General features: G+C 40.8%; 1 protein-coding gene across 1 annotated transcript; it reads right to left on the reverse strand.

Moving 5' to 3' along the window:
* Positions 1 to 11,646: 11,646 nt before the first annotated feature.
* Positions 11,647 to 23,288, reverse strand: RAB9B (RAB9B, member RAS oncogene family). The gene is made up of 3 exons (XM_047764698.1): positions 23,105 to 23,288; positions 16,755 to 16,822; positions 11,647 to 15,153 (listed from the first exon to the last, which is right to left on the reverse strand). The coding sequence occupies exon 3, from the start codon at positions 15,109 to 15,111 to the stop codon at positions 14,506 to 14,508; it is 606 nt and encodes a 201-aa protein (XP_047620654.1). The 5' UTR covers positions 15,112 to 15,153; positions 16,755 to 16,822; positions 23,105 to 23,288; the 3' UTR covers positions 11,647 to 14,505.
* Between the last annotated feature and the right edge of the window lie 435 nt (positions 23,289 to 23,723).

Raw genomic sequence — 23,723 nt, forward strand, 5'->3', positions numbered from 1 at the left:
GGGAGGGCCAGTTATGAGAGGTTTTCAGGAAAAGCACAGTGAACAAGGGTGAGATTGTTATGCCTACTTACACTGTTGCCTTCTCCACTGATAAGGTTTCTAGAGATTTAGTCATCCTCCTCTTCCTGGTACAGAAAGGGAGACACTCTTACAAAAGGAGATTTCCCTTATAATTGCAAATATCTCTTACTCAAGGGTAACCTCTACTAGCTTCTGGAGTTTTTCCTAGGTCTGCTGCTTCTTAGCAATAATCAGCCTAAAATAATCCTGATGTCACAGAGACCATATTTTGGGGTGGTAAATGCAATTCTTCCACCCTCTGTGCCCACCCTCAGGGAGCCAGAGGTGGGGAGGCCAGGGGAGGGTAAGAGGGCAGCCAGTCCCAGGGCCTCTCCTCCTCCCCCGAGTCTCTGGTACCCGGTCAACCAGCCAGAAATGTGCTGCTTCCCTTGGCCCTTTACACCAGACCTGGCTGCCTTGGCTTCCGTTTGCTTTCCACTTGGGGAGTGACCTAGGATTCTGCCTAGAGCTGTGAACCTGCAGAGAAGGGACCTCGACACAGCCCAGGTCACCTTCAAGTCCATTAATGGTATTGTAAGAAAACTTGCCCACAGAGCAGGCGGAGCTGGCCTCACAGAGGACTGCCACTCAGCACTGTGGTCCCAGTTGGGGCTGCCACCCGTGCCTCCCACCTATACATCCATCCACCCACCCACCCATCCACCCACCCACCCATCCACCCATCCACCCATCCATTCATCCATCCATCCATCCACCCACCCATCCTTCCATCTATCCACCCATCCATCCATCTATTCCTGCATGCATACATTCATTCCAAAATACTTAGCTGCCAGCTCTCCTGTGCCTGGCTCTGCACCAGGTGCTGTGGGCACTCAGCAATGAGACAACACAGGCCTGCACCTCAGGGAGCTTACAGTCTAATGGAGGGGGTGGGGCAGCAATTTTTATGGGGATGCACATGCAGGAATATGAGATTATCAACTGTGAGAAATAGATGGAAATAAAAAGAGGGGTGTTATGAACACCTGTAAGATGGAATAAGAGCCCAGGAAAGAAGATCAAGGAGGCGAAGCTTAGGCCTGATCCCGAGGGAAAGAATGCGCCAGCCAGACAAGGGGTTCAGGGGAGAGGGGCCAGGAGGATCAAGGTGTGTCCCTGCCCCCAAGCCAGTGTGTTTCGAAGCCTCTTGCCTTGGAATAATGCCTGATGTAAGGTAGACACTGGACAAAAATTTATTTATTACTATGAAATGTGGAGCTTAAACACACTATATTTCACATTGGGATCTGGGGATAGATATTTCAAGTCACAAAAATAGGGCTGTTTTCAAATATTTGAAACAGTTTTTTTAAATGGACCTAGGACCGATCAGTGGAAGTCATAAGAAGTCAGAATTTGGCTCCTATAAGGAAGCATGTCCCATCTTTGCAAGGATGTCATTACTTGCATTAAAAAATGGTTAAGTCCCCCGTCCCCTGCAGCATTCTTGCACTGATTCTGGGATCACTTGGCAGGCGTTTGGTGAAAGTATTCAAGCATGGGGTGAAATTGGGACGAAATAGCCTATCATTCTTGAAATAGGATTCTGTGGGGGGAAATAAAGGCAAAGGGGAGAAGGAAAGAAAATGAAATCTCCATTTCAGGAAGTATTGTGGTTTATTTTGCCATACACACCCATATACTTCACATTTAGAATACCTCTTTTCCATACTATACAATAGACCAAATAGTAATATCCCTTATTTTTTTCTTTGCTGATCTGGTAAGTGATTTGGGCTCTTAAAATGTTTATGGGTGATTGTTAAAAACATTAATTCTTATAATATTGAAGTGTGCAAATGGCAGATAAGAAAAATCTCCACCTTGGAGTTCCCTTTGTGGTGCAGTGGAAACAAATCTGAGTAGAATCCATGAGAATGTGAATTCAATCCCTGGCCTAGATCAGTGGGTCAGGGATCAGGCTTTGCCATGAGCTGTGGTGTAGGTCGAAGATTTGACAGAGGCTCAAAAAAACCCGAAAAAATCCTGTTCTTCAGTACAAATATATATATATATATATATATATATATATATATATATATATTTGTCTTTTATATATATATAATAAAACAAACGCATAACTCAGAGACAATCATTCTTTAGCTCAACTTATGTTACAAATTAAAAAAAAATTAAAACAAAGAGCCATGATAAACTAAAGCATACCACTACAGATCAGAAAGCTCACTTGGCTGAGATCTAGCTAAGAACAAAAGCTAACACCTGACACATAATTAACAGCAATTTTCACAATTGATTACCAATAACTTTTTTTTCTTATTGTACTAAAGAACAGGATTTTTTCGGGTTTTTTTGAGCCTCTGTCAGGTATTTATTTTCTTGTTCTGTTTATGAGGGACACTTCGATTTTAATCATTTGGCTAATTTTTAATCAGACTTTTAAAGACTTGGGATGCTTACAAAACCAAACAGCTCTGATTTTAACAATTTTCAGTAGTTTTGTTTATTCAATAAGGGAGGCACACCTTCTCAGTAGTTCCTACCGTTACTTCATAGAGGAAGAGTAAAGACATGACTGCCTCAGGAAATTTCTCCCAGCAAAGAGCTGCTTGTTACTGTTGGCTTCTTCCTCTTCTGCTACCTGAAGCTTCAACCCTGCTGTGCTTTGAACCTTATTCCTTTCTCTGACCCTCTGGTTTCATTTCCTCCCTACCCGTATCTGTTCTGCATCTTTCAAACTACCTAAAATGAATACTTTCTAGGGATCAAATGTACAGCATGGAGACTAGGATTAACAATCCAGTGTTGTATATCTGAAAGTTGCTGAGAGCATTCGCGTTCGCGTTCACATTCTCACCATAAGCACAACAACAAAATGGTAATTATGTGAGGTGAAGAATGTGTTAACTCACTTTAATGTTTTTGTTTTTGTTTTTGTTTTTTCTTTTTAGGGCCGAACCCATGGCTTATGGAGGTTCCCAGACTAGGGGTCGAATCGGAGCTACAGCTGCCAGCCTATGCCAGAGCCACAGCAACGCGGGATCCTTAACCCACTGAGCAAGGCCAGGGATGGAACCCGCAACCTCATGTTTCCTAGTCGGATTCGTTTCCACTGTGCCATGACAGGAACTCCTGACACATTTTATTGTAGCAAACCTTTCACAGTATCTACATGTATCAAGTCCTTACTTATACCTTAAACTTACACAATGTTTTATGTCTATTATATCTCAATAAAGTTGGGGAAAAAAATGAAAAAAAAAAAAAATCCTGGCCCCAGACAGTGAGGTGTACTGAAATTAGCACAGGACTGAGAAGTAGAAGATAATTCTAAGACCTGATCTGTGACTGGCTAATTGTGTGGCCGCCAGGAATTTAACTTCTCTGTTCCTCAGTTTTATTGATTGATTGATTGATTGATTGATTGATTTTTGTCGTTTTGCCATTTCCTGGGCCGCTCCCGTGGCATATGGAGGTTCCCAGGCTAGGGGTCCAATCGGAGCTGTAGCCACTGGCCTACACCAGAGCCACAGCAACGCGGGATCCAAGCCGCGTCTGCAACCTACACCACAGCTCACTGCAACGCCGGATCCTCGACCCACTGAGCAAGGCCAGGGATCGAACCTGCAACCTCATGGTTCCTAGTCGGATTCGTTAACCACTGCCCCACGACGGGAACTCCTCCTCAGTTTTATTATGGATAAAAAGAGGAGATTGAATGATATTACCTTAGAGTCAGCTCCAAAATTTGACCTAAGGTAGCTTTCTTCCGAACCTCACTGGTATCAGCTTCCATTTTTCAAAATTCTTCTAAGAAATTTGTTTGTTTTAAGGAGGGCCTTTGCATCTATTAAATGCTGCAGTCCCTTGCCAACTATGCCACAAGACCCTACGCTATAGTTTTTTACATTATTTATTTATCTGAAAGACTTTTTATTTATTTGTTTATTATTTTTTAAAAAGTCGAAGTGTGGTTGATTTACAGTGTTTCCGGTATACAGCAAAGTGAGCCATATATATATGGATATGTACAGATATATGGATATATACAGATATATGAATATATATATATATATATTCTTTCTCAGATTCTTTCCCATTTTAGGTTACTATAAGATATTATTGAGTATAGTTCCCTGTGCTATACAGTAAATTTTGTTGTTTATTTTATATATATTAGTGTGTATCTGTTAATCCTAAACTCCTAATTTATCCCTCCTCCTTAAGTGACCATAAGTTTGTTTTCTATGTTTATGAGTCTATTTCTGTTTTGTAAATAATGTCACTTGTATCATTTTTTTAGATTCCACATATAAGTGACATTATATGATATTTGTCTTTGACTTAGGTGGAGTTTTTAAAAAATGATGTTTAACCTCTGAGCACATTCAAAATTCAATACAAATAATGCAGTAATAGTCATGAGAAGAGAAAAAAATCTACTCTGGAATTTGTTTATAGTCTTAATGTGAAATAAACATATCATTACTAGATGGGGAGCAGCTGATTAATATCTTGAAGGAAAGAAAGACTTTATTTCTCATCTACTCTGTGCCAAGAACATTGCTAGGCCTTTGTGAATATTATTTCTGGTAATTCTCACAACTTGTTGAAGAAGACATTTTCCCACTACACGAGCTGAAGAAACTGAAGATCAGTAAGGTTTCATGACTAACCTAAGGTGACATCTATTTTGTGGCAGGACTGGAATTTGAATCCAGAAGATTAAAATGTGATTGCAACATTGTGAATATGCTAAATGCTACTGAATTTTACACTTTAAAATGTTTAATGTTATGTGGATCTTGCCTCAAAGGGCAAAAAAATTTAAATCAGGAAAAAATGCATGTGTTTATAGTTTGGGTCAATTTAACTAAATCACAGTATGATCAACTGGAAAGTGCTTAGGACTCAACTCTCTGGCTAGATAGCTCTGAGACCCTGAGCAAGTCATTTCGCCCCTCCAGATTCCATATGGATTCCATCTATAAAATAAGGGCAATGTGGCGTTCCTGTCATGGCACAGTGGTTAACGAATCCAACCAGGAACCATGAGGTTGCGGGTTCAATCCCTGGCCTTGCTCAGTGGGTTAAGGATCCGGCGTTGCCCTGAGCTGTCGTGTAGGTCGCAGACGTGGCTCGGATCTGGCGTTGCTGTGGCTGTGGCGTAGGCCAGTAGCAACAGCTCTGATTCCACCCCTAGCCTGGGAAACTCCATATGCCACGGGAGCGGCCCTAAAAAAGGCAAAAAGACAAAAAATAATAATAAAATAAAAAATAAAATAAGGGAAATGTGGACTAGCTGGAAGATTTCTAGGCATCATTTTTTACGTTGCCTCTATGGCCAAACACTAACTGGTCTTCATTGCCCCCTTGTGGCTGAAAGCTGAACTGTTAATCTGCATTTTACAAGATTTCGGAAAGATCTTCATTAAATAACAGCAATAAACACAAATCAAACCAGCTGTTTGACATCATGCAAATAAATAAACTGGGGGAATGAATATCTTGTTTTCTATCAATTTTTTAAAATCATGGTGACACAAAATTAGACTCATAACCTTTCTAAACAAAAATAACTGCAATGTCTCAATGCAGTCAGGAAAAAAGGACAGATCAAGTAGGCATTTGTCTCTCCCCTACTACCCTGGTTTTCTATTTCATTAGAATATACCCCTTTAAATGACGGGGTTTTTTTTTTTTTTTTTGCTTTTTAGGGTGGCACTTGCAGCATATGGAAGTCCCCAGGCTAGGGGTGGAATTGGAGCTATGACTGCCAGCTTATGCCACAGTGATAGCAATGCCAGATCCGAGCTACATCTGTGACCTACACCACAGCTCACAGCAATGCCAGATCCTTGACCCACTGAGAAAGTCCAGGGATCAAACCTGAAACTTCATGAATACTAGTTGGATTCATTTCTGCTGAGCCACAATGGGAACTCCCAATCTGTCAATATTTTTTAAAAATGCCATAAACAAAATTAAAAGTCAAGAGGTTTGGGAGAGGATTTCTGAAAACCAGCAATATGGATAAGATGAAAGGTTAATGCCCATAATATATAAAAGAAGACTTTCTAGAAATCAACAAGAAATGAAAACAATGAATGTTTCCCACCCCAAAATGGGCTAAGAACTAGAATGGGCCATTCACTCAAGAAAAAAAATCAAAAAGTTCAATAAATATATGAACAAGCATTTACTCAAGATTATTTTTCCTATATCAAATTAGGCAAATGTGGTTTGCGAAGGTAATATTCCATGAGTGATTGAGTGTTTAGAGAACTAGGCCTTCTCTTACTCTTCTGCCATTGATGTAATTTGGGACAACTTTCTTCTAAAGGGCAATTTGCCAATACATATTAAAATCCATAAAAATATTCTCGGAGTTCCCGTCATGGCGCAGTGGTTAACAAATCCGACTAGGAACCATGAGGTTGCGGGTTCGGTCCCTGCCCTTGCTCAGTGGGTTAATGATCTGGTGTTGCCATGAGCTGTGGTGTAGGTTGCAGACGTGGCTCGGATCCTGCGTTGCTGTGGCTCTGGCGTAGGCCAGTGGCTACAGCTCCGATTCAACCCCTAGCCTGGGAACCTCCATATGCCGCGGGAGCAGCCCAAAGAAATAGCAAAAAGACAAAATAAATAAATAAATAAATAAATAAATAAATAAATAAATTCTTATTTTTGACCCGGAAATTTTACTTATAGAGAATAAACAGAAATGTGAATTAAGATTAATGTTAGGGGAGTTTCTGTTGTTGCTCAGCAGAAACAAACCCGACTGGTATCCATGAGGATGCGGGTTCAATCCCTGACCTCGGTCAATGGGTTAAAATACCTTGTGTTGCCATGAGCTGTGGTGTAGGTTACAGATGTGGCTCGGATCTGGTGTTGCTGTGGCTGTGGTGTAGGCCGGCAGCTGCAGCTCTGATTCGACTCCTAGGCCAGAAAATTCCATATGCTGCACCTGCAGCCCTAAAACAAACCAACAAAAAGATTAATATTATGGATGTGCACTGCTGTTTTTTTTTTTTTTCTAAAAAGGAGACTGTTAGAAAACAACCTAGCTGTCTAGCAATAAATGATTACATATATTATGGTAAATACTTCAATAGATGGTTATGCAAGCATTAAATATAATCCCTAGAAGAATATATAATGACTTAGAGAAAAGTGTCATGTATGTTAAGTGAAAAAGATTACAATCATTATGTGCAATATGACATCAATTTTATTACATAAGTATATTAAAATACATGCACTATACACACTAAAATGTAATATTAAAAAATCTGGGGAGTTCCCACTGTGGCACAGTGGAAACAATCTGACTAGGAACCATGAGGTGGTGGGTTCGATCTCTGGCCTCGATCACTGGGTTAAGGATCCAGTATTTCTGTGAGCTGTGGTGTAAGTCACAGATGCAGCTCGGATCTGGAGTTGCTGTGGCTGTGGTGTAGGCTGGCAGCTGTAGCTCTGATTCGACCCCTAGCCTGGAAACCTCCATATGTTGTGGGTGTGGTCCTAAAAAGAAAAAAAAAAATCTGGGTATGTCAGATTACAGATGATTTATTTTCTTTGTCTTGTTTTTCTACTTATTTTGTTCTTTCAGTTTTTTTTTTTTCTTTTGCCACACTTGTAGAAGGCAGAAGTTCCCAGGCTATGGTGTGTATAACTTTTGTAACCAGAAAAAAAAAAATTTAAAGGGTTTACTGGTGACACTGTTTTCCCAATGGAAAAAGAGACAATTCAAAGGTTATACCAACACTTGTACATCAGACTCTATCCTGAACAATATATTATAGGACACACCCTTGGCCATGCTGTTTCTAAGGCAGCTAAGAACAACGAAAGAGAAAAAAGTGGAGATGAGCCTGTCTCTTGCTTCCTCACGAATGCACCACAGGAAAGCATGATTGGTATTTTAACTCTAATCAATACAGCTAGAGTTTCTTCCATCAAGGAAGCATTTCCCAATTGTTTTTCATCAACCAATTTAGTATAAAAAGCACAGCTTGGCATGTCTGGCTAAAATTCAGGAGTGCGGAGTTCCTGCTGTGGCGCAACGGGATGGGCAGTGTCTCTGCAGTGCCAGAACACAGGTTCTATTCCCGACCCAGCACTGTGGGTTAAAAGACCCCACATTGCCACAGCTGTAGATCTCAACTGTGGCTAGAATCCGATTCCTGGCCCAGGGTGCTGAAAAAAATTCAGGAGTGCTACAGTGAGATTCATTACATATTTATCCATAATTTATAAAGCATGAGAGGAATTGACAGATTACTCAAAAATACACACACTTGCACTCACAGAATGTACCGTCTAAAAGGGCACTTTTTTATGGCTGAACCAAAATTCTCTGTGTCACCTTGAAGAAAACAAAGTGATTTATGAAGACCCACAGATTACTGCAGCAATTCCTATATGATTAAAGGTGACGGTTCCTTCACACCTTGAGCTGTGAAGATGTTTATTGTTGCTGAGAAAGCACTAAGGAACCCTCCACCCCCTCAAAAAAAAAAAAAAAACAATAACCCAAAACACAACCCTTAAACACACATCACCACATCCATCAGCAAAACAAAACCCAGATCCCTGCTTACTAGTTTTTGCAAACATACCAATAAAGGGACATTCAATAATTTTACTTTCATTCTTTAAATATGCCTAGCTTCTATCATTATCCTTTCCTTGTCCTAAAGAAAAAAGAGTAAAGAATGAGGGCTTTACTGGTGATGTTAACTTGAGGAAGTTAAAAAGACAGCAAAATTTTTAAAAAAAGGTAACTCTGAGAGGTGATGGATATATTAATTACCTTGATTGTGGTGATTATTTTACAGTGTATACGTGTATCAAAATCACTCAGTTGAACACCCTAAATACATATAACTTTTATTTGTCAATTATACTGCAATAAAACCGGGGGGAAAAAAGAGACCAGTTTGTTAAAAATCATGCACATACATGAACATTTTATCAAAAGCTGTATCACAGTTTACTTGCCCTAAAATGAAGTGTAAGAAAGTCACTCCATGGTAATGAATCCTGTATCTCCATAGCAAGGGGATAAAAAAGTGAAAAGATTATCCAGATCACTGAGGTAAAAAAAAATTGTGTGTGTGTGTGTGTGTGTGTGTGTGTGTGTGTGTCTATGTATATAAAATCAGTTAAAACTGTTTCAGGTATTTCAGGAGTTCCCATTGTGGTGTGGTGGGTTAAGGATCTGGCATTGCCGCAGCTGTGTTTCAGTTTGATCCCTGGCCTGGGAACTTCCATATGCCACGGGTGCTGCCAAAAAAGAAAAAAAAAAGTACTTTGGGTAATTCAAATCAAAGTAAAGATGCCACTCCCAATCTGAAATTATTGAGATTGGTGCTTCAATTTTCCAGTGTGTTTTAAAAATTCAAAGAAAGAATTGAGGAGAAACCATGTATTGCACAACTTTCACTTCCTGGAATGACCATAGAAAAATTATTTCCAAAAAATGAAAATCTATACTATTTCTTTTCTTTTCTTTTTTCTTTTTTTTTTCTTTTTTTGTCTTTTTAGGGCTGCACTCACAGCATATGGAGGTTCCCAGGCTAGCGATCAAATGAGAACTGTAGCCTCTGGCCTACACCACAGCTCACAGCAATGTTGGATCCTTAACCCACTGAGCAAGGTCAGGGATCGAACCCGCAACCTCATGTTCCTAGTTCATTAACCACTAAGCCACATCAGGAACTCCCTATACTGTTTCTTTTCCTTTCTTCCTCCCGCTCTCTCTCTTCCTTCCTCCTTCCCTCTTCCTTCCTTCCTTTCTTCCTTTTCTTTTGATCTCAATCTCTTGCTCTCTCTCGCTCTTAGGACTTGCTTTTTACAAACTTCACATATAACATACAGCCATGTTAACTGCATTTATCATGTTGTACATTACATCCCTAGTACTTAGTTATTTACTGGAATTTGTAGTACCTTTGGATTGCCTCCATCCAATTCCCCCTCCCCTCCACTATACTATTTCTTTAAAAATCAAAAGAAAGAAATTTTCCACTGGGCTATGAATCAGGTAGAAAACCTGCAAAGGCAGAAAGATAGTTTTCCACTTTTCAAGTATCACTTTTGGATGAGCAAATCATTTTTAAGAGCATATAAATCTATCACCTTCTAGCCTAAAAGTTATATCAGTATAGTCTAATCAGAATAATTTTGGGAGTTCCCATCATGGCTCAGTGGAAATGAATCTGACTAGCATCCATGAGGACACCGGTTCGATCCCTGGCCTTGCTCAGTGGGTTAAGGATCCAGCGTTGCTGTGAGCTGTGGTGTAGGTCGCAGACATGGGTTGGCTCTGGCGTTGCTGTGGCTCTGGTGTAGGCTGGAGGCTACAGCTCCGATTTGATCCCTAGCCTGGGAACCTCCATATGCTGCAGGTGCGGCCCTGAAAAGACAAAAAAGAAAAAAAAAAAAGAAGAGGAAGAATTTTGGGTATTACTTTTGAAGTTGGCCTGATAATTTGTTAAATGATTATCCTTAGTGATGGAAACAGTACATGTGGCAAAAAAACAAAAAAAAAATTTCCCCTGTGATTTTTGACTGCCCAAATTTCCAATAGGCAAAAATAGAAGGAGGGGAGAAGAGAGCTAAGTCTGTGACAAATGGAATCACTTTAATGAAATTACATGTCTGTAATTTAAAAGTCACCACATGGAGTTCCCTGGTGGCTCAGTGGGTTAAGGATCCGGTGTGGTCACTGCTGTGGCTTGGTTCACTGATGTGGTGTGGGTTCAAACCCTGGCCCGAGAAATTCCTCATACTATGGGTGCTGCCAAAAAATATCACCACTATGTACTGTATGTTCAAGTACTGCTAATCCACGTCTCTCTTTTTTTTTTTTTTTTTTTTTTTTTTTGCTATTTCTTGAGCCGCTCCAGCGGCATATGGAGGTTCCCAGGCTAGGGGTTGAATCGGAGCTGTAGCCACTGGCCTATGCCAGAGCCACAGCAACGCAGGATCCGAGCCGTGTCTGCAACCTACACCACAGCTCACGGCAACGCCGGATCGTTAACCCATTGAGCAAGGGCAGGGACCGAACCCGCAACCTCATGGTTCCTAGTCGGATTCGTTAACCACTTCGCCACGACGGGAACTCCCCACGTCTCTTTAAAGTCCAATATATGAGAAGCAAGAGAATAGAATATTTAAAGAAATTATCCTTTGCTTTCTGATTTGTTTTGCCTATATTTTCATGTTTTCCTAAGATCCGGACAGTATACCAGTCAAGAAAATAAATGGAATATGTATATTTTGTCTGTATTTTGTGATGGTTTAATTTTAAGTTATAATGAAGAAATAAAGTGGAGAGTTAAGATCCAATTTCTAGTCTCGATACTCTTCATATATTAAAAAGTGGAGTAAAATAAAAGGAACTCCCCCATGGTAATCTTTTGCGTTTGTTTCTCAATCAGTAGAACAGTGTCTGTCTGGATCAGTAGGTAGCAGCTTCTTGGAGTATCATGGAAAAAATGAACCAGAGGTCACATATAGGGCAGCCTGAAAGAGTGACTTCATTGATATGTACTCTCTGTCACACCCACCTGTGGCTCTACAAGAGAAAGGGAGAAAAGAAGCACAAACATTGTATACTGGTTATTCAAAATGCACTTTTTATTCACTTTAACACAGATGATTTTTTTTTACAGTTGAAACAAAATATCTGATACACAATTTTGAGTTTTTAGCAGCACCTGCAACAAGAAGATTGTGGAGTACCTTAAGGTAAACTAGAGATGGCTGAGGCAGGCACAAATTAACCTGAAATTCATCAATCCACTGAAGACGGATGGATTCTGAGGCCCCCTGAATGTTAGCCCAATAAATGAAAATAAATTAAATAAATATTCTGCATGATGTTTACTGGACCATTGAAAAACAGTATCATCCCAATTAGAAATACCTTGTTCAAAAAAAAAATGCGTGTTCATTTAAAAAAACACCTACTGAAAATATTGCACTGCACATTCTAGCATACACAATTTCAAAGCCTATATGCACAGTTTCTGGTACTCACAGATTTCAGCCTTTGGTGTTTTTTTTTATCTTACCCAAACTATATGTCAGCACCCCACTGAGTGTTACTCACCCAAATGCCTCTGTCTTTTGTCACTTAATATTAAGTGCTTTCATTAAGATATTGTGTAGCGATTTGGCAGAAGAAAAATTGGTATGACTAAGAGGAAAGGGGCTTCAATTGACCTGCCAATAAAATTCACACTTCTCATGGATGGACAGGAGGCCTATGAATGGGATACCCAAGTAGTTTTTTTTTTTTTTTTAAACTTAAATGATCACATGCCATTCTAATAGTGACAAGTACTTTTATGAATGGACGGAGGTCTTTGTGAAGGCCTGAGATCTACAAATAGAAACTATTATAAGCAGAGTGCAAGTAGAAAGAGAAGGCCCCAGGTCTCATGCACTTAAAAACAATTAGCATTTAACAATTCTGACGTATAGATTTTCATTCTAACATGATCGTAGCAAAATGATCATAGAACTTGGAAACCAGTGTGGCTGGCTATAGGCATAGGCAGGATAGGGACCAATACTTAAGAGCTGTGGGGTCCCAGTTCTGGCTTTGACTTCTGGTATCAAAGTTAGTTGGACCATGGGGTCAGGACCATATTTAAATTGGAAATATTGAGTATTACTGGGTTGAAGTATCTTCCACTTATCTATGTAGCCAAAAAGTCCCAGAGCTCTTAAAGCACATAAGGTCCCACATGTAAGGCTGATCCATGTGTGGCTCCAATGGAGAGTTCTAGGCTATATTCCTGTGAAAAGCTCCTGCTCCCTCCTGACCTAGGTCTCTTTTTGGGGTCATTTCTAACTGTCCCTCACTACATTGGGTCACTTTTTTTATCATAGATGTTTTAAAAGTACAGATTAAAAGCTATGCAGGACAAATAGATCAACTGACAAGAACTAGACTGCATTTTTATAATGTAGTATATAGCTGGCAGTCATGGTAATCAAAATTTGACGAGCTGTTTTTGAAGATATGGTATCTTCAGAGTGTTTATATTGGGCATGTAATGATTTTACTCAGAGCTCAAGAATTTTTCCTGCCATAGTGCAAAAATAAAAGAAAAAGCTAGGTAGTTGCCATTAAATGCTGATCCCAGAATAGCCCGGGAAATTTTAAAGTCCCTTTTCATAGACTTAACTATTGACTTAAGACGTATGTAACTATAACATGTCATTGAAATGTAGTTTGTAGCTTATAGATTCCTAGAACTTAGAACTTAGATTCCTAGAGCTGGAAGGGACCTTAAAATCAAACATCTCACCAGTACAGAGATTCTTTTTGTGGTCATCCAGCATCTTCTTGAATGTTTTCACTAGAAGGGGGTTCACTATTAAGGCAGTCCATTCCACTATTGGACAACACTAATTATGAGTTCATTGTACTTCTGAGTTAAAGTTTGTTCTCTTGTTACGTTCGATGTCCTAGTTTGGCCAGATGAACATAACAGTTCAATGTATAAGGAATCAGTTCCTTCTTCTACGATAAATACTCGAGTTAAGGAACTTCGTGAGAAAAGCCCAGTATCCTCCAATCTGTCCTGAAGGCTTCTCTGAGAGCATAGCATGGTGGACCACCATCAAAATTATGAGCAGAGTGCACTGCATCCAAAGCCATATACTAAGCAGCATTGCTAAATTGGTAAGAGGTTGTCAGAGAAGCAACATCCCTGTACAGCAAAAGGAGACTTATGAAGTGAAAGCAGATCAACCACTTATTTGCAAGGGTGGTTGGAATATTTAAGCATAATCCATTCACTAGTACCCTGTTACTTCAAACACAAGGAGTATAATACATTTCCAGTGTCATTAGTATATCTCTTATTGAGTTTTTTTTTTTAAAAGATCAGATGGGAGTAAACCGTACATAAGGATTTAAACAAGGCAGTGTACATCATTAAACTTTTGCCTTCCTAATCTTTACAACCTCTTTATGACTCAAGCTTAGGAATCTTTGTTTGCATTATTATCTTTATTGTAATACGGCTCAGAGTCTTATTTTTTTCCCCTTTGGCAGACACATCAGAAACTGCTTGGCAAGAGCTGATGGTGACATTTGTTAGTTGATTAATGGAACGCTTTGAGAGATAGCTGTAGCTCTTTAACTCCTTCATGCGGCTGGGTTCTAAGTTAAAACTGTGATTTGAAAAATATTTAAATCTCTCAGGACTAAAGCTTTCTGAAATGTCCTGATACACACCAGAAGGAAATAGCAGAAATCACACAAAATACATTTGGCTTGATAAAGCTTTTTTTTTTTTTTAAATCGCTCTACAACTTCAATTTGAGAGGCTCTGATTCGCAATCATAACCTTATCTCTTACCCTTCCGTATATGTGTGCGCTCTTAGAGGGGCACACTTATTCTTACACTACTGACTGACCAATTTGGGGCACACTTTTAAAAGCCTTCCTACTTTTAACAGCATGAAGATCCTGCTTTGGAGCCACTGTTCAAGTCAACAGTGTGACCTAACATGCAATGCTCCAGCTGTTCCTCTACAGCTAACACCTGCCTGACAGCTTCTTCAAAGGCCACTGTTACGTTAGTATCATCTTTGGCACTTGTTTCAAGATAAGGGTAATCTCCATTCTCCATGCACCAGGCCTGTGCCTCCTCAGTAGTCACTTGCCTATCCTCTTTGTCTACCTTGTTACCCAGAACTACAAAGGGGAAGTGCTCAGGGTCTTTCACATCTGCGTAGTAGATGAATTCTTTCTGCCAATTACCGAGGTTCTCAAAGCTCTGCCGGTCATCCACGCTGAAGGTCAAGAGGCAGCAGTCTGCCCCTCTGTAGAAGGGTGTCCTAAGGCTCTTGAAACGTTCCTGCCCTGCAGTGTCCCATATCTGGAGAGTTACAAAGCGTCCATCTACCTCCAGATCTCGATTTAAGAACTCTACCCCTATGGTGTGAAAAGCCTGGGAATCAAATTTATTGGTTACATAACGGTTCATGAGCGAGCTTTTCCCAACTCCACCATCACCCAAAAGAATGACCTTTAAGAGCAGTGATTTCCCACTCATTGTTGCAGCACCAGATGGAGAGGAGTTTATAACCAAGGGAACCTGAAAATAAAAGAATAAGTAGGAGGGAAAACTGTTAAACCTGAAACTGAAATCAACTTCATAGTAAATTTCTCTGAATTACGAGGCCTTCTAATTTAACTTCTCTCTTATTTTTTTTTTTCTTTTTTTGGCCACCCTGTAGCATATGGAGTTCCTGGGCCAGAAATCAGATCCGAGCACACCAGATCCTTTAACCCACTGTGCTGAGCCAAGGACTGAAACTGCATCCTGGTGCTGCCGATTCCGTTGTGCCACAGTGGGAACTCCTAATTTAACTTCGCTTAATTCATGTTTATTAAATGATATAGTACAGCAGAAGGAATAAAACGCTTTTTGCATAAGGGAAATTAGGTCTTGTTTTTCTGAAGTCTCTTGCCTGTGCCAGGAAAATGGTCCCATGCCATGGATAATCGGACTAGCAGATGGTGCTATAATCTGGTCCAATTCTGACCCTATTCTAGGGAAAAGAGCCTAGAATAGGAGTGCCACTCAAATATTGGCTAACATATTGGCTTCTGGTTTGGACATTTCCAAACAAGAAGCAAAGAGTATGACATTGATTTGGAGTTTAAAGTCTGTTCCTGATGGACCCAAGAATTATGGAGAGAAAACTGTGTAACTTGGGATCTTGATTCTGTCAGTAGAGGTCTGGACTAGAATTACACTGGATCCTAGAACTTGGAAATGATGAAAAGATCATATTTCTCCATGCATTTGCACCATTACACTTGCATTGATACAGATACCCTCACAAGTAAAGGATCTTCCCTAAGCTTTTCATAGAATAATGGCACTCAAGTTGATGATTGTTGACTGGTATCATTATAAAAGGTATCACTGAGGAAGAAATTTTTTTTTTGTCTTTTTAGGGCCACACTCTGGCCATATGGAGGTTCTCAGGCTAGGGGTTGAATCGAAGCTGTAGCCGCTGGCCTATGCCACAACCACAGCAACGCAGGATCTGAGCTGTGTCTGTGACCTACACCACAGCTCACGGCAACGCCAGATCCTTAACCTGTTGAGTGAGGCCAGGGATCGAACTCCAGTCCTCATGGAAGCTAGTCACGTTTGTTAACCACTGAACCATGATAGGAGCTCTGAGGAAGAAATCTTGAATAGCTTATTAATATCTGGATTTAGGTTCTAATTCCATAATAACACCAGTGAGAACATACTATTAACACTAAAGAGTTAATAATTATGTAGCTAATAATTATATATCCTTCTTGTTACTTTCACAACATGTCTATATATGGAGTACTTAGAATGCATCTTAAAATAAAAACAACAAATATTTACTGAACGGCTACCTTGTACTAGATTCTCTTAGGTACTTTCACACTAGGTCAGTTGTGGTTATTGGCTATTATCTATGCAAGTGACCCAAATAGATGAAAACTAATCACTCATCAAAAGAGGACATGCAAAAGAGCTTCTGGATGCTCACACATTTGAAATATAGTTAAAAAACCTCAGTAGCCCTTAAAGTTATGTTGCTGTGCATGTACTAACTATATATTTTTCTAATGTTCATTTTAAGAGATCCAATAAAAACATGTAAAATATATACCTATTCAGTTGAGAATAAAATATAAACCTACCCAGTTGGGTCTTTGTCACAATCTTAAGTCTTTTTCTTGTTGTTGTTATATTCTCTCTTTTCGGGATTCTAAAAAACAGATTGGGAAACATTATTTTTAAAATTTTATTTTAAAAATTAAGGTGTACGTGTGCACGCGCGCACACACACATATATGTGTATATTACTTAAGTCAGGAAAACAGACCACCTTCAACTTACCTACAGAGGATGCTTTCCACAAAAACACTTAAGGGTTCAAATGCTACAAATGCTTAACATAGACAAAATAATTTTATGACATGAACTTTACTTGTCCTAACTTGAGTGTACTTTATATGATTTTTAAAGTTTTATATTGTTTCTCCATTGGACTCACTCTCCATTCAAAGTAAAAGTAAATCAAAGAAAGTAGATGATATTCAGGAAAGGGAAAGCACAGAAGAGTCTAAGATATGTTGAGATTCTAAGTCAGACATAGAGAATAGACTTGTGGTGGCCAAGGGGGATTGAGGATGGAGTGGGATGGATTGGGAGTTTGGGGTTAGTAGATGCAAACTATTGCATTTGGAATGGATAAGCCATGAGGTCCTACTGTACAGCACAGGAAACTATATCCTATCTCTTGGGATTGAACATGATGGAAGATAATATGAGAAAAAGAATGTATATATATTTATGACTGGGGTCACTTTGCTGTACAGCAGAAATTGGCACAATATTGTAAATCAATTATACTTTAATAAAAAATTAAGGGAAAGGCTCTCATAGCCACCTTTGCCCTCTGCTATAAATTAAAAAAAAAAAAGAAATTCTAAGTTAGAGATGAAACTCATTCCCTTTCTCCCTCCCAATGTTCCCATCTCCAAGAAAGTATTAATGCACTCACCAATGTGCCTTGAGATTGTCTCTGAAAATGATTCCACATGATCAAAGAAAAAAAATGTTTGGGGACTCCTTGTTTAAAATACATAATCTTGGGTATTTATTTTACTCATTAATTTCAGTCATCTGTCTTGAACATAGGTTTTGCGGTTTGTTTTTGTTTTTTGTTTTTTTTTGCTTTTTTTAGGGCTGCACCTGCAGCATATGGAAGTTCCCAGGATAGTGGTCGAATCAGAGCTGCAGCTGGAGCCTACGCCATAGGCACAACAACTCGGGATCCAAGACACACCTGTGACCTACACCACAGCTTTTGGCAATGCCAGATCCTTAACCCACTGAGGGGACCCAAGGATTGAACCTGCATCCTCTTGGATACCAGTCAGGTTCATTATCACAGAGCCACAACAGGAACTTCTGTCTTGAACATAGGTTCTACTATTTAGCTAGCTTTTAAAATTCAAGCACAACTTCATTTAAATGTAGTTAATGATAGCAAGTGTCTTATTCAGCAGCATCAAGAGTACTGGTCTAAAAAGAAAAACTACACCTAGATTTGTTCAGTGTTCTTTCTTACTGAGTAATAAAGAAGATTTTAAGACACTCTGCTGCTTAACAATCTCACGTTATTGTTTTCAAATATAGAAAAGGCATTAATAAGGGATTCATCAGAGATCTAAATCAGCAATTATGAATTTTAATACTATTTAATAATATTTTTAGAAAATATAATTTTTAATAGGTTTTATCCTCCTCATTGTCTCTATTTGAAAAAATTCTCAAGTTTCCTATAATTCCTAATTTTTGTCCTTTTTTTCTGGTTTCAAATTGCCATCTTTGGAACTAGCTTAAGTAACAAACGTTTCTTTCTTTTTTCTTTTTCTTTTTCTTTCTTTTTTTTTTTTTGCCACACCGGTGGTATGTGGAAGTTCCTGGGCCAGGAATTGAACCTGAGTCACAGCAGTGACCCAAACCATAGCAGTAACAATGCGGGATCCTTAACCTGCTGCACCACCAGCGAACTCCTTAGGCTTTTCTTTCTTTTTTTTAAAACAAGCATTTCTTTAAATGGAGATGAAACTACTTATTTATTTATTTATTTATTTATTTATTTATTTATTTATTTATTTTAGGGTTTCACCCATGGCATGTGGAGGTTCCCAGGCTAGGGGTCGGATCAGAGCTGTAGCTGCTGGCCTACACCACAGCTCACAGCAAAGACTGATCCTTAACCCACTGAATGAGGGCAGGGATCGAACCGGCATCCTTATGGATTCCAGTCAGATTCATTTCTGCTAAACCACAATGTGAAATCCCTGAAACACTTTTTAAAATGCTGGTCTATGGGATAATTTTACAGAGCAGAATTCTTGAACCCTCACTGGAAGGAAGTACAGTCTTGGACACAATACTGACAGTTTTCAGGGCCCATGCCAAATGAGCTTCCTCAAGTTCCTAGCAAACAGGTGTTGACATCATAAATGACACACTAACTCTACTTTCCCAGCTGCTGCGGATAAACTCAGATGGTGGGTCAAAGACTGAGTGAATATGGAAACCAAATACTCAGCTCCAGGAATAAGGATGAAGTATTAATATCTATCTGAGATAATGCTGCAGTTGCTTGTGCATTCCCTATTTGGTCATGCGCACACATAACTTCTGGGTGCATAGGCTCCATACCAGGGAAAAGCAATGAAGTCCAGTGTCAAGTGCACTGGGCTGGCAGCAATCAGGGGACAAGAGTCTTTGTCATTGCTTTCCCATTCACTGATTTTATGAACTTGGGCAGGTCACTTAATCTTCTTGTGTTTTTTGCCATTTGAAAACAGAGCAGATAATATCTGCTCTACTTAACTCACAGGATTTAGGGGGAAATGAATAACTTATGAAGTTTGCCAAGATTTGCAAGCATTTATTGAAATTTTTGGTTTGAGATTTTTGTTCCTCTTGCTCTTCCACCTCCTTTTATTCACTGGTGGTGGCCTTGTGATTTGGTATTAACCCTTCTCAGAAAGGGCATGCCAATGGGAGGATAATTCTTCCTTTTTTTTTTTTCTTTTTTTGCCATTTCTTGGGCCGCTCCCGCGGCATATGGTGGTTCCCAGGCAAGGGGTCTAATCGGAACTGTAGCTGCCAGCCTACGCCAGAGCCACAGCAACGCAGGATCCGAGCCACGTCTGCGACCTACACCACAGCTCATGGCAACGCCGGATCGTTAACCCACTGAGCAAGGGCAGGGACGGAACCCGCAACCTCATGGTTCCTAGTCGGATTCGTTAACCACTGCGCCACGACGGGAACTCCTCTTCCTTTTCTCTTTCTTCCATATCTGAGAATTCCTTGTTCCCCAACAGTTTTGAGCACCTACATATACCATGGAATCTCAGCGCTGGAGGACTTTAAGGATCATCTGGTCCAACTCTGCGACTGATGCTTGAGAAAATATTTGAGTGCCTATTGTGTGCTGCATCCTTACTAAGGTGATCCTACACTTTCCTCTGCTGTCTCCAGCTCCCATTTGTTTGCCGGAGGTAGAAATGAATACACTTTAGGCTTGTCTCCTTGCCTTCAGTCACTAAATCCTGCTGATTTTTCCTTGGAATATCCTTTTCCATCTTTTGATACTATCCTCATTTTGGTCCACAATCTTCTTGCATCTCATCTATTGTGAAAGCTTCCTGGATCTTCTTTCCCTGCCTCTGGTTTCTCCCTACCCTAATCTACTTTGCAAAGCTTTCACTTGAGCATCCACTGGAGGTAGACACTGTTGGAAACCATACATGTTTAAGGCAAGGTCTTAACCCTCGAGGAGTTTACAAATTAACATATAAGCTTCAGATCTCATCATTTACAGATTGAATGGTATCATTATACTGCCTTATTTTGTTAAAAAAGTCTTTTTTTCCCCTCTGCACAAGTGTCTTTCCTACACAACCAAATTCATAATGCCTTTGTTTGTGTATATCTTTGAAGCCCCTGCATGCAGAACCAGAGTCCTCCATGTGAATCATCGATAAATATTTGTGTATTCAGAAAAGAAAATCATGGACTTGGAGAATAGACTTGTGGTTTCCAAGGGGGAGGAGGAAGGGGAGGGAGTGGGATGGACTGGGAATTTGGAGTTAATAGATGCAAACTATTGCCTTTGGAATGGATAAGCAATGAGATCCTTCTGTATAGCAATGGGAACTATATCTACTCGCTTATGATGGAGGATAATATGAGAAAAAGAACATATATATGTATGTGTGACTGGGTCACCTTGCTGTACAGTAGAAAATGACAGAACACTGTAAATCAGCTATAATGGAAAAATGAAAATCATTTAAAATAAAAAGGGTATTAATTAGGTAAGTACCCAGAATTAATGCCTCTGAATTGATGCAAAGGTACAAGAGAGCCACAGTTCTGTAAGTCCAAATATTACTGTAAATCCAAATATTATTATTTATAAGGTGACTGATGAACAGAAGTTATGGCCTTATCTGGATCACTTTCTAGAAGGGACTTAACAGGAACTCCACCTGTTGAAGGTCAATGGAAATGCTCCAATTTCCCTCCCTCTACCCTCACATTTAAAAAATAAATATATAAATTTCTCCATCCTACCAAAAGCAAGAGCAGAATAATTATCTCCACTTTTTGTTTTCATGGGCCGCTGGCATCCCATCATCACCATTATCATCATCACCATCATCATCACTATCATTTCAGTGTGATATCCTTTAGTACATACTTAAAAAGAACTAGCACAGTATAAAAGCAAAAAGCAAATCAATTTTTTTCTCCCCCAGAATATGCCCAATTAAAATCAAACCTTTAAAGAAGATAGCATTAAGTAGGCAAAGGAATTCTTTGATAACACTAAAAACATTTAATAGGAAAGTCAACTACCTTATGCATACCTTAAGGATACCATATCAAGTTAGGATTTGGACTAAAATGTTTATTCTAATTTTGGTCCTATTCAGAGGGAGATCTGGCTTTGAATGACTCAAATATCCCAGAGATGCCATTCCCCCACTCCCCAAAATAGATTAGCAAACATTCTCTAAGGATAGTTTATTCACTTTTTCCCCTCCAATTAGGGTCCAAATCTTGGACAGTAAGGTGAATTAGGAATTCACATAACTGGTAATCCCTAGCTTTCTTTGTTCTTTGACACACTTGAAACCTTCTGAATCTGCTGGCCTGCACCCACACAGACTTATTAAAATTATTGTATCTTGTTAGGGATGTTTGGGGATGGGGATGGAGGTGAGGGAGGAGACAAGAAAATAAGAGAGAGGTTGAATCTTTGAAAACAGTATATTTTAGTATGATGATGGAGAGAAAGAAAGGCAAATTGGCATCATCAGTTCAGCTCCCAGGGGTAGAATGATGCTCAGATCCATAGGGCAGATTGTCTGGGAGCAAGTTTTTAGAGGGCTATGTACTGCAGGGCTAAGTGTGGGGGAAGAGATGTGGGGAAGGGCTAGGCAGTGGGTGAGAGTGGCCCTAGTGGCAATCTGTACAGAGGAGGAGCCATAGTTAGAGCTGTGGTGAAAGCCTATCTTATGGTGACACACCGGTTAAGACTCTTCAACTCTTCTTGATTCCTGGCACAATATTTGGAAATACTGCACTGGAGAATTGGGTGGGGCTTTCTTTAATCTATATAAAAATCAATACAAATAAGAAATGATTGAGACCCTCTACCTTAAATGGTGTAGATCGTTCCCTAGATACAACCTGATGCTTGGGTCTGGGGAGAAGGGGGAGGGTTCCCTAGCTGGGAAGCCCTCTGACGCACTTGATTCATTTTATAGAGCTAACAAGTTATCAGCCATACTCTGAGTCCATATGCCACAGCTATCAAGCCACTGCAACGGTATTCCCACATTTATGCCCATATTTATATCTTACGTGCAACTAGAAAGGTCCAATGTGGAATTTCATCACCTCTAACCTCTCACTCCTCACAAAGACAGCTCTGGGCACAGCAGATAGCAATTTGGCACTGTCCCCAGGCCACTTCTTCCTAAGTAGATGGCCTGGAGGCGAATAGGGAAGGTTTGGGTGACATTAAGTGAGCAGGGTACAGGGAAAAGAAGCTTCAGAGGAGGCCGGGAAGCCTGGCATCTCTCTGACAGGGGGGTCTGTGTGATGTCTCGCATAGTTGCAACTACCTCGGATCCAGGTCTGCACACCTCGCCCCCAGCTCTGAGGACCTCGGCTGTGGCGCATGCGCACTGAGCCACACCCGCTCCCCACGGAGCCCTGCGCCTCTCTGCCCGGCTCCGGTAGCCGCTCCAGATTACTCAGCAACGCCCCCCTCTACCATCGCCTACCCCCCAACTCCGATCCTCGCGGCGCCTAGGCCCCTTTCCCCAAGAGCAAGTGCCCCTGGAAATCACCTAGAGCTCCCTTTCTCCCTCTGCCCCCAGGGCCCCCACCTCCCGGCCTCCAGCGTTCTCCGGCCGCTAAGCCCCCCGCACCGGCACCTTACCCAATACAATGGGAGAGAGGCGCGAGAGGGCGGCGGGGGCCAAGCAGGTCAGCTCTGCGTGCCGGCAGTTCGGCTCCTCGGCTACGCTGTCACCGCTCCTGCCGCCTCCCCGTCCTCAACCGGGCGGCAAGTGCAGCTTGGACCTCGGTGGCCTGACAGCTGCCGCTCGCGCCCGCCGATGCTGCCGCGCAGCGTCTCGCGCTCGCGCCCGCCAGGGGAGGGGGCGGGGCCCGCGCCGTCTCCTCGCGCCCCTTTCCTGGCGCTGGGGACCCAGGGTAGCCGCCTCCCGCCCTCGCGCGTCGAGAGCTCTCCCTGGCTCGCTCACACTTCTTTCATGCTCAGTGTCCAACCCTGATCTCCCTTGTCCTTCCCTCCCCTCCCCTCCCCTCGCAGATCAGTAGGCACAGCGACAATGGACGGTCAAATACTGCTCTCCCACTTAGCTCCTCTGCAGCCTGGGGCAATTACCAGGCTCCTCTGGCGATTACCCTTCCACCTACCTCATTTGCCCTACCTCCAAAAACCCTCAGCCTTTGCCAAGAGGGTAGCACATACACCCTCTTGTTTAAAATAACTCAGGGAAATACATGATGGCAACACACGACTAGGCCCTCTGGCT

Source organism: Phacochoerus africanus, chromosome X (assembly GCF_016906955.1).
Source record: "Phacochoerus africanus isolate WHEZ1 chromosome X, ROS_Pafr_v1, whole genome shotgun sequence".
Lineage (NCBI taxonomy): Eukaryota > Metazoa > Chordata > Mammalia > Artiodactyla > Suidae > Phacochoerus > Phacochoerus africanus.